Below are 12527 nucleotides of genomic sequence, written 5' to 3' on the forward strand. Positions count from 1 at the left end.
TGTGTGTACTGTCAAATCAGATCTAACTGGTACAGGAGGAAATAGTCCCATCTTCTCTAGCAGAGCGTCTAGTGGATTCAAACTGCTCACCTCTGGGACTGCAGTGCAGCTTAGGCCACCAGAGCTCAAGTAAAAATATTTTTTTAAAAAATTCATCTTTAAAAAAAAAATTCATCTTTTGTATTGTTTAAAATTCTCAGCAGAGCCTATTTTCTTTTCTTTATTTAGAAACTTTATCAGTTCTGAGATCTTGTGAGCTTCTTGTCAAATGAAAAGCTTACTGAATGTTAAAAGGTGATACCGTGGGGAAATTCACTCACATGCATCATATATTTCACTCACTGACACTGAGTCATTCTGACTCAGTGATCCAAGGCTGTAGATCTTTACATGGGAGGAGACTGCTCATCTTTTTAGATGGAGCTGCTGGTGAATTCAAAATGCACGAAATGCATGGCCTTTTGAACTAGGACTAGGACTTAGACACCAGAAGTCCTTGACAAGGAACTAGAATGCCAAATTTCTATAGCTAGCTTAAGGCCATGATGTTTATGAAATCATTCAAATTAAGGCGGTCAAAATATCAAGAATAGTAAAAGAGGCAAAGCTGCAAAGTTCAAGATATTATAGACTATTACAGTAAGTTCTTTGCAAAGTAATTTTGGGAAAAAAAATAAATTTTCAGATTTAAAAAAATAACACCCCAAAACCACCATAGAGGGAGCTCTGGCGGCTAAGTGGGAAGGGATTAAACTGCCAACCTAAAGGTATGTAGTTCAAATCCAACAGCTGCTCCATGGGAGAAAGATGGGCAATCTCTACCCAGGCAATTTATTGCCTCTGAAAACTCAGTGTGGGGTCAATTGGGAGTTGATTCTGACTTGAAGCTGCAGAACAGCAGCATATAAACCATGCACAATTTGCTTATAGATGTAACTTGATGTTAAAGATTAATTAAAGAAGTGATTTCTAAAAATTTCTACGAAGTTGGGAATAGAAATAGGATTGGAAAAAAGCTTAAAGAGGAGGAGAGGATACAATTAGAGAAGGGAATAATTGTCTGCTAGTATAAGCAGGAAAGGTCAATCCCCCAGTAATACTATACCTAACAGCTGGCTGTGTTCCCCTGTGATGGAGTTCTGATTCGGGTCTGAAAAACAAAACAATTGAAAAGAAAAGAAAAAAATGAATGACCAAAACAAATAAGTTTTAAAAATCAGCAACAAAAATCAACCAAGGAAATAAGCAAAAATGAAAATAAATTCCTTAAGAAACATCAAGGGGGTGGAAGGAAAAGAACGAACTGTTGTTATAAGAAGCAATCATACAAATTAGACCAAAGAACATTAGTTCCATGAAGAAAAACATGATTCAGTACGTAGGATAAGTTATATTTTCTTTGAATGGCAAAGAACATAAAGCCATAATAGCTAAAAGGCTGGGCATAAGCACCCATTTATAATTTTCAGGGATGTTCTCATTTGGCTTTAAGATAGAATGACTAACTTGGCTTTTCAAAGCTCTTTGTTGTTGTTTAGTGCCATCTCTGCAATTATGACTCATAGCAACTTTACAAACAACAGATCTGAAACTTGCTGTATCCGGAGCCATCACAATGAGCTCAGTCATGCCCAAGCCCACTGTAGTCACTGTGTCAATCTTTCTCATTGAAGGTTTTCCTCTCTCTGACCCTCCATACCTTTTCCAGTAGGATGTTTCTGTTCAAGGGCTGGACCCTCTAAACAACATGCCCAAAGTATACGAGATGAAGTTTCACCATATTTGCCTCTAAACTCATTAGTAATCCATAATAAAATAAATTTGTGCTAATAAGCCAAGTTCTTAATGCAATAGATATTGACAACTACCACTTAACTAACACTATTTGATAAATATGGAAAAGATCTTGAGCTCCACCTTTCTCAAAAATTAAATTTCTTGAGACAGAGAGGTTTACATTTGGCTTCCTAGAATGTGCTAAGACAATAAACATAATTTCAGAACAGGAAACTTACATATTTACTTTTAAAACTCTCACTACTGTAGAATAAATTTTGACTCCACGGGATTTCCAAGGCTGTAAATTATAAAGGGAGGAGAATACCCATCTTCCTCCTGCTGAACTACTCTAACTGAAGTGTAAAGGCTCTGCTTATGCAGTAGTTATAGCACTTGTTGTTGTGTATGGCTGAATCTGGCGGGTTTTCAGGGCTGTTAATCACACGGGAAGACACTGCCCAGCCTTCTCCTCCAGAGAAGCTGATTAATTTGAACTGCATACCTTTGGGATTGCAGTGCAACTTTTTGCCAGTAGACCAGTTGAAACATTTAGCTACTTACAAAAGTTTGGTGGTTTGAACCCAGGGAGGAGTGATGTGACAATCTGCTTCTGTAAAGACTGTAGCCTTGGGAGTTCCAGGTGTAGTTCTAAACTATTTTATAAAATTCCTAATAGAATCAACTTGATGACAATATGTTTAACTCAAGTTTAGTATTATTTCCAATGATAAGATAGGCAACCAACCACACTGAAGTAATTCTTGGAGGTACTAAACTTCTGATTTCCATAGTTGGAAATCAGAAAATTTCATAATACATTACATTTGTAACATATTATATCTTTTAGGCTACATATGACTAAATTTTTGAAATGATGGTATATATGTGATTAACAATTCTTAAGATACAGTGTACAGATAAATACTTATCAATTTAATATCTTTAAACTATATTTTGTATAACAGGTTCCATAATTCTATATGTTGAATTTCATATATGATGTGTATGCAGGGAGCTCTGATGGTCTACTGGGTAGGGAGTTGTGCTGCCATCCCAAAAGCAGATAGTTTGAATCCACCAGCAGCTCTGGGAAAAAAATGGGAAATCTCTCACACAATTTACAGCCACTGAAAATCTGCTGGAGTATCAGCTATGTGTTGACTCCAACTTAATGGCAATGATTTCAGAAATAAAGACTATAACTTGTTCTTTCATGTAAGTAAAAACAGAATAAGAGTACCATAGTAAATAAATAGTATATATATATGTGTGTATGTGTATATACATAAATATATACATACAAACATAAATCAATGTACAAACTGGGCCTTATCAGTATACAGATGCAAGTAACACACAGGGAAGTAAAGAATCAGAATTGTAAAATAAAAAGAACCTTGGTAATCAAATAGATTTACTGTAGTGATACTAAGGAAAAAGTGGGGAGGGGTTAACATTATCATCTATATTTCCTTGAAAACTATACCAACATCCCTTTCTCAAGATTTTGACTGTCAATTACAATTACTAATGGCAGTGCCTCAGGTAGGCTGTGATAAAACGAAGTTGAGGATCTCTAATCAATACCTTAATATTTGTAGTTGAGAAAACTATCGTTTGGGTTAGTCAAAGAATGATAATAGAAATCGAGATAGATAATGTCCTTGATGCCTTCAGAACCGATCCTCATGTCTTCCTACTCTGTAATTCTAAGATTCTGGTCCTAAAATAGTAGCCAGAAACAAGTTATTTAGAAGTCTAAGGGAATGTGTTAAATAAACAGAAAAATATTTCAAATAACTCAGGCAAAATAGTATGGTTTTAGGAGGGGGGAAAGGAAATTACTTTTCTTCTTAGAAATAATGAACTCCTTCATTACTCTATACTTCCTGTCCATACACAGAGGATTAGTGTACATTCCATAGCTAAGCCAGCACTCATCCTTTGACACCTTCTTATATCAGAGATAAATAGGAAAGAAGAGTTTTCTTTTTTTTTTTTGAAAGAAGAGTTTTCTACAAGACATTGTTTCTCATATGTTATACTTAATGGAAGCAGGGCAATCCTTTAAGGGTATTTCTGGGTTATGTAAGTCAAATTGTGCAATCAACATAAATAGTCCTACTCTGAGTTTTATCTGGGCACCTTTCTATTGTCCTTTATCTGAACCCTCTAAATGTCTTCCTGCCTGTGTGAGGACACACCCAAATTTCATAAGACTTGGAGTTATCCTAAATATAATTCAAAATGGAATTTCTTTTAACCACATTAATTTCTGTCATAGGAACCATTTGTCAATAATACCACTATTTTCTCTAATGGTTTCTTAAGTCAAACTATCTGTTGGTTACAATATACCTAGTATACTCAAAACACTGAAATGTATTACCAGTTAAATGGTGACAAACAAAAGAAACAAACAGATGTAATTTCACAACAGATAATATAATCAGAAAATAAACTAAAAATATTTCCTTGAAATAATAAGTATATGGTAGTTTTAGGATTATGAATTTTCTCAGTATATTTAATTTATCATAGATAAACAGTAAAACCCAGATTTTACTTAGATTCGTATCATGTACTTTGCTAAATGGAGACAGAAAAATGTAGGTAGTATTCATTTGCAAAACTATCTCTGAAAATAGTTGCTTTTTACCTCTTGAAGAGCTTGTTACCTTAATTTGTCTATGGCAATAGCCTGATCCTGACTTTCTTTAATAATCACTCAAGCTACCATTCTTGGTAGAGTTTAAGGTGTACAGTATTTTAAATTTTGATTAAAGATAGAATCAGTAATTTAATGAAATAACATGAAAGCAGAAACTGTTGCCTAATTGCTTAAATAACGAATTATGACTAAGTACACTTTATAATAATTACACATATGTCAGGGCAACTAAATATGCCACTAGCTAGATTAACCAAAATTTACTACAGCCAAGCTTAACCTAGGAAATTTCTAACTTTCTAGAGTCTGATATATTAAAAAACAAAAGCAGCAGTACCGTAATAAGAAACCATTCTGACTCTGATCTAGGCAAGGCAGAAGCAAAAATTCTAACTAACTCTATCCCACAAAGATAAATATTGTAAAAAACCATTATTGTAGAATGAGTATAAGGATCCAAGAGGGATGGAAGAGGGTAGAAGCAGAGGGATGAGGATGTTGCAGTGGGGGATTAATCATGGGGCTGTACAATTTATTGGGGGAAGAGTGAGGGAAAAAAATTGTTCTTAAAAACAATGTATTCAAATTTTATAAATAAACTAGAAGATAATTTTGAAAACATTTCTAACTTTTGCGTTTATTACATTCTGCATCCATATACTAGTAGGTTCTCACCTTATTAGTAAACAAACTAAGTAACAAAATTTGAAACAACTATGTTATCGTAGAGATTCTAAATTTATTTCATTATTACTGAAATTATTTAGGAAAATTAACAAGTAATTTGGTGGGATTAAATAGGTTAAAAAAATTACAGGAAATTTTTTAGGCCAAGCAATTAAACAGAGTGATGGAAATGTAAGCTTCATGTATATAAAATTCAGTTATTAAAAAGTAAAACTTACTGTATTAAAAAATTACAATTAAAATATGTAACAAAATATGCACCATGCCAACAATTTTGTACATGTATAGTTCAGTAATATTTAATACATTATTCAGGTTGTACACACATGCTCATTATACTTTTCCAAATCATCGCAACACTATTAACATAAATTCCATTAATCACTGGTTCTATTTCTCGGGTACCCCATAAAAGAGAATGTTTAAAAAAAATCCTCATTAAAAAAAATCCTTATTCAAGTTTTTAATAGAATAAAAATATAATTTAAAAACGATATTTAGTCTATGTTGGTTAAAAAAAAGATAATCTCTACTGGGATTCCTAGTTTATCCAGCTAATCATGGATTGAATAAACTTTAGTAACATACTGAGCCACGAGTATATCTTCATGTAGAAAAATCTGTACAAATAAAAATGTCAGTTTGTAAAGTCTCATGCTCACAGTAAAAAAACTGTGGTCCCAAACTATTCTTACATAAATACACACCTGATATATGGTTTTTACAATCACCCTGCACATACTGTCCTATGCAATTATATGAAGGAGCAGAAATACAAGGTAAAATGTAAACAGTTGTCCTGGCAGAGAAGAAACCACACAGAGAGGTGTGAAAAACAAACAAAACCCACTTAAAGCTTAGGAACAATGAATTTTAACTTTTAGTGTCATTACAAAATCCCAGCCCTTTCTTTATTCACTTGTCTAAACTCCCTAAACTGGTGCCCTGACTCCCTGGGCCCTGTCTTTTCTAGCAGTTATATCATGTCCTTTCTCTTTCTTTCACCTTTCAAGTCAAGTCAAGATCATTTACTCATTCCTACTAAATTAAACTTTATTAGCCAAGACTTCTTGCTTTCAAAATAGTAACAAAAGTGCTAATCTGGTAAACAATGCAGTCACTTCCCAAAATATATGTTAAACGCTATTTGATAACAAAAAGGGTTTGAGGTTGAGTTGGTAAGTAAATCTGTTTAAGTATTAAGCACATTTATAGAAAATAAAATTTTTAGACTTCAATATGCTAATGGATGCCTCACCAATCTCTAAGAATATAGCTGCATATTCTAAATGCAACATGCCAGACAATTTATTTTTCATCAAACATCTTACATGATTAGTGTTTTACGGTATGCACTATAACTCTCTGGATAATTATCCTCATTCTCTCAGTGATTCACGCACTTATTCAGCACTATTCCCATTAAACTGGTGTTTTCCAAATCTGCTTACTAAAAAGAATCATGTGGGGGTTTTTGTTAAGCTATAAATTTCTGGGTCACATAATAACAAAATAAATCAATCTCATGGCCAGTGCCTGGGGTCTGTAATTTTACTAACTGTCTCAAGTGATTATTATAAAACTTTGTTCATTCATGCATTCAATCACCAATCCACTTACATATTTGAGTAACTATTATGTCCCATCCAGAGTTCTATGTACTAGGGAATATAGCTTGGGGGGGGGGGACACAACGACGAGAATACTCTTGTTCACACACAGATAACATTTTATAGGCAAAAGTAAATAGTAATGATCCACATGATTCTACCTTATGTTAAATGTGATGAACAACATAAAAGGAGTAATTAGTTGGCAATGAAGGTTTGTCTGAGGTACTAACTTAAGAGAACTCCATGGAATGAAGCTTCTTATGTGATAATCTTGTTGTTATGTGCCGTCAAGTCGCCTGCGACTCAGAGCGACCCTATGTACAACAGCTCTAAACCCCGCTCTAGCCTGTGCCAATCTGTCTCCAACACATCTACTCACATTACCCCAGTCACTGAATCAATCCACCTCACAGAGTCTTCATCTCCTGCATGTCCCTCCACTCTCCCAAGCATGATGTCCTTCTCCAAGGACCGATCTCTCCTTGCAACATGTCCAGAGTATGTCAGATGAAGCTTCAGAATCCTTGCCTACAAGGAGCAGCCCGGTTTAACCCTCTCCAGGTTGAACATGTTCATTTTCTTAGCAGTCCGTGGTACCCTCAATACTCTTCTCCAACACCACAGCTCAAAGGCATCAATTCTCCTTCTATCCTCCCTAGTCATTGTCCAGCTCTCTGATGTATAGCAAGTGACTGCAAAGACCATAGCCTATATCAGGTGCATCTTAGTCTCCAGAGAGACACCATTGCTCTTCAGTACTTTAGAGAGGTCTCTTAAGAGCGGATCTTCCCATGGCAATACGTTTTTTAATTTCCTGGCTGCTGGTGGCAAGACTGTTGACTGTGGAGCCAAGCAAACTAAAGCTGTTAATAATCTCAATCTCTTCATCATCCATCCTGATGCTGCCAATTGGCCCAGTGGTGAGAATCTTTGTCTTAGAAAACAATTATTAAAGACAAAACAATCACTTATACAAATGCCCTAAGGTGAGGGTAAGTTTGAGAAACAAAACATGTGATCTACAAGCAAGGTACACCTTACAGTCCTGCAGGTAATGTTAAGCAGTGTGAACTCTACTCCAAATATGATATGAATAAGAAACAACATAAGGATCTTAAACGAACATGAAGTGTCAATTAACCTTTAGAAAGGTGTATGCTTATGTTTGTAAAATTACTGCAGAGAAAGCAAGAGTATAGTCAGCTATGGAAATCTTAGGTTCTCATTTGTTTTTCAGTAAATATTTTTGGGACACTTCATGTAAGGCCCTTTTCTAATTAATACACATATTATAAAATATTTCCTATCCTTAAGGGGCTTATATTTTAATGGAGAAGAGCTCAATAATAAATAAGCAACAAGGACTTCAAATGCAAAAGTTATAAAATAAAAATAAGGCAGAATAATAGACTAAAGGATCAGTGTAGGAATGGTATATATACAGTAGTTTTAGATATTGAATCTAAGAAGGCCTCTCAGATTAGGTGACATCTGAGCAGAAATTGGGAGTAACTAGGAGAGTTGATGCCTCTGAGCAGTGGTGCTGGAGAAGAGTATTGAATATATCATGGACTGCTAAGAGGACAAACAAGTTTGTCCTGAAGAGGCTGAAGCCAGGCTGCCCTTTGGAGGCAAGGATGCTGAAGTTCCATCTGACATACTTTGGAGATGTTACAGGGTGGGATCAGTCCTCGGAGAGGGACATCATGCTTGGGAGGGTGGAGGCACAGCGCAAGACAGGAAGACCCTCGATGAGATGGATTAATTCAGTCACTGGGGTAACAGAATGGGCGTGTTATAAGATTGGCAAGAGATAGAGCAAGGTTTAAGGCTGTTGCACATAGGGTTGCTATGAGTTGCAAGTGACTCCACAGCATATAACAACAAGGCATCTGGTTATACAGTTATCAATAGGAGAACATGATGGGGGTGGGAAACAATTCATCTACATTTCCTTAAGAATGTAAAGGTTGGCATTTTTCATGAAGAGCATAAGGGTGAGGCCACCAGACAGGATAAGAAATGGTGAAACTGATGGGAATGGCACAAGAGATCAATGATTAAGGTAGTGGGTGAAGTTAGTACAGATAATTGGGCCCTTGTAGTCAAACCAACAGGATTTTTGATAATTACTTTCAATGAGGGAGAAAACTTTTAGAGGGTTCTGGATTATGTTTTCACATACTATTGTTAGGTACATTAACACGTTTTAACTGCAGGAGGCAGACAAAGAAGAAGATCACTTAGTCTATCATCTATTCCCACTCCTGTCATCAATGCAGTAAACTAAGAGCTGAATAACTTTAGCAAATAATTTTTGTCCTATGCTAGAAATTTGCTAATCTCTCTTTTTAACAGGCTCAGTGCTTCTCTGCCTGGCAACAGGATCTAAGATTAATAGTGTTTATAATGTACCTATTTTTAGTTTATACTTTATTCATAGGGAATGATACTGGTATTTAATTTAGAGCAAATTTCCTTTTATAGGTTGATCTACATCCCCCAAAACTTGTGCTGTAAATCCTAACCATTTCCTTGTGGGTAAAATCCTATCTGGCAAGGAGTGTTCTTTGTTATGTTGATGAGGCAGGATTAGTGTAGGTTGTGTTTTAAATCAATCTCTTTTGTGATATAAAAAGAACAGTGAGAGCAAGCAAGAAGCAAGTAGAGATGGGGACATAGATGTCATGTCGCATGAAGATGACCATGATCTCCAGGCCATTCCCCCAGAGTCAATGCAAAGAGAATGCCTTCCCCTAGAGCTGGTGAAAAGGACATCAAGCTTGGAAAAAGAGAAGGTCAGTGAAGAGGAGGAAGCATCATTGAGATGGATTTACACAGTGACTGCAGCAATGGGCTTAAGCACAGCAGAGATTACAAGGATGGGGTCAGGGAAGGTTTCCCTTCACTGCTGTACACAGAGTCAACTCTATAGCACCTAACAACAAAAATAGACCTAGTGCCCTGAATGTGGTCAGGAGCTGTGCTACCCAAAGGAAGGAGAAGTGAGTCCACCAGCTGCTCCACAGGAGAAAGATTGGCAACCCACTATGTAATTTACAGCCTCTGAAAACCCAGTGCAGGGACAGCTATGAATCAGTTCTGATTCAACAGCAAGAAATGAGCTATTATTGTTATTTAAACTGTGAGAAGATAAATTTGTTAAAGCCATTCACATGTGGTATTTGTTACAGAAGCACTAGATAACAAAAACAGTTGCCTTTTTATGTTTTAAATAAAACTGGTGACTCAGCTTGATAAAGGTATTTAATAAATAAATAGATGATACTTAAAACAAGAAAACATTATTTTATAAATGCTGAATTTAGAGATACCTTCCTACTATCCTACTGTGAAGAGGTATCAGTCTCACATTTTAAAAGAAGCTATGTTAGAAAAAGCTGAAACGATTTTTCCGAAGGAAGGTGGCTAACAAAGCCAAGGCAACTGTGGCAGAAATAGACCTCAGGCTAGATTATGTTTTTATGTGCCATTAAGTCTTTTGTGACTCACAGAGACCCTATGTACAATAGCTCTGGACCCTGCCCTATTCTGAGCCAGTCTGACTCTGATACACCTACACCACCACTCCATTACTCCAGGGTTGTCATCTTCTGTGCTGTCCCTCCACCCTTCCAAGCATATCCTTCTCCAAGGACTGGTCTCTCCTGGCCATGTGTCCAAAGTATGTGAGACAGTGCTTAAAAATCCTTGCTTCCAAGGAGAAACTTGGTTTCAACCTCTCAAAGACAGAGTGGTTCATTGTATATTCAATATTCTTCTCCAGCACCACAACTCCAAGGGGGGTGGGGGTGTGAAGAGAAAGAAAAAAGGTGAAGGCAGGAGGGAGGAAGGAGGCTGTGAAGAGTGAGAGAGTGTGTGTGTGTGTGTGTGTGTGTGTGTATGAGTCTGGTGGCCTAGTGGTAAGAAGCTGCACTGCAGTCCTGAAAGCTTGCGCTTTGAATCTGCCAGCTGCTCCCTGGGAAAAGGATGAACAATCTATTGTGAGATTAAACATCAGCTGGTGGATTTGAACTGCATGCTTTGGGTACTGCAGCACAGATTCTTACCATTAAGTCAGCATAGCTATGTTATTGTTATGTGTTGTCAAACTGACTATGATGAAACGTACAAGCAGCCGGAGTCAGAAAATTAAAAGGGCCAAATTCCCTCAGCATTTCTTAAGCTGAAGGAACTGAAGAACAAATTCAAACCTCAAGTTGCAATACTTAAGGATACTTTGGGTAGAATATTAAATGATGCAGGAAGCATTAAAATAAGATGGAAAGAGTACACAGAGTCATTGTCCCAAAAGGAATTGGTGAACACAGAAGAATTTCATGAAACAGTATATGAGCAAGAGACTGTGGTGATGAAGGAGGAAGTTCAAGCTGCTCTGAAAGAATTGGCAATAAATAAGTCCTCAGACATTGACACCATACTGACTGACTTATTTCAACAAACAGATGCTGCCCTGGATGTGCTCACCTAGTTGTGCCAAGAAATGTATAGGACAACCACCTGGCCTACTGACCGAAAGAGATCTATATTTGTTCCCATGCCAAAGAAAGGTGATCCAAGAGAGTGTGGAAATTATTCAACAATATCATTGATACCATCTGCAAGCAAGATTCTGTGGAAGATCATCCAAAAATGACTGGAAAAGCATATCAATAAAGAACTGCTGAAGCGGAGGTTGGATTTAGAAGAGGCCGTGGCACTAGGGATATTATAGCTAATGTCAGATGGATCTTGGCTGAAAGCAGAGTACCAGAGGAATGTCTATCTGTGTTTCATTGATTATGCAAAGGCATTTGACTGTGTGGATCACAATAAACTGTGGCTGACTTTCAAAAGAATGGGAATCCCAGAACACTTGATTGTGTTTATGCAAAATTTATACTTGGATCAGGAGGCAGTCTTCAGAACAGAGAAAGGAAACAATGAATGGTACAAAATGGGGAAGGGTGTGCATCAAGGATGTGTTCTATTTCCATAACTTTTCAATATATATGCAGAACAGATTATATGGGAGGCTAGGCTCTATGAGGAGAATGTGGCATCAGGATTGGAGGTAGACTTATCAACAATCTGCATTATGCAGATGACACAATCCTGCTTGCTGAAACTGAGGACCTGAAGCGCTTGCTGCAGAAGGTCAAGGATTGCAGCTTTCAATATGGATTGAAGCTCAACGTCAAGAAAACAAAGATCTCACCACTAAGCTGACTGGCAGCATCATGATAGATGGTGAAAAGATTGAGATTGTTGACAGCTTTATTTTGCTTGGCTCTACAATTAACGCTCTTGGTACGAGCAGCCAGGAAATTAAAAGACTAATTGAATTGGGAAAGTCTGCTGTCAGAGACCTCTCCAAGGTACTGAGGAGCAACAAAGTCAGTCTGGAGACTAAGATGTGCCTGATACAGGCCATGGTCTTTGCCATTACTTGCTATGCTTCAAAGAGCTGGATGATGACTAGAGATGATAGAAGGAGGGTTGATGCCTTTGAGCTTTGGTGTTGGAGAAGAGTACTGAATATACCATGGACTGCTAGGAGAACAAACAAGTTTGTCCTGGAGAGGGTAAAGCCAGGCTGCTCCTTGGAGGCAAGGATTCTGAAGCTTTGTTTGATCTACTTTGGAAATGCTGCAAGTAGGGACCAATCCTTGGAGAGGGACGTCATGCTTTGGAGGGTGGAGGGGCAGCACAGGAGAGGAAGATTGTTGAGGAGATGGATTGATTCCATCACTAGGGTAATGGGAATAGGTATATTG

At 37.0% G+C, this 12527-nt stretch overlaps 1 protein-coding gene across 4 annotated transcripts in view; it reads right to left on the reverse strand.

The window, feature by feature from the left end:
• The window catches only part of SLC12A6 (solute carrier family 12 (potassium/chloride transporter), member 6), a 121052-nt gene that overhangs the window by 60594 nt on the left and 47931 nt on the right, over positions 1–12527 (reverse strand). For 3 of the 4 annotated variants that reach the window (XM_006883064.1, XM_006883061.1, XM_006883063.1), the window contains one exon: positions 1106–1150. The exons of the other annotated variant lie outside the window; for it this stretch is intronic. In XM_006883064.1, coding sequence (XP_006883126.1) covers positions 1106–1150 — 45 coding nt within the window. The remainder of the gene's footprint in view (positions 1–1105; positions 1151–12527) is intronic. 4 annotated transcript variants of the gene reach the window in all.

Source organism: Elephantulus edwardii, unplaced genomic scaffold (assembly GCF_000299155.1).
Source record: "Elephantulus edwardii isolate Elephantulus edwardi_28Jun2011 unplaced genomic scaffold, EleEdw1.0 scaffold00026, whole genome shotgun sequence".
NCBI lineage: Eukaryota > Metazoa > Chordata > Mammalia > Macroscelidea > Macroscelididae > Elephantulus > Elephantulus edwardii.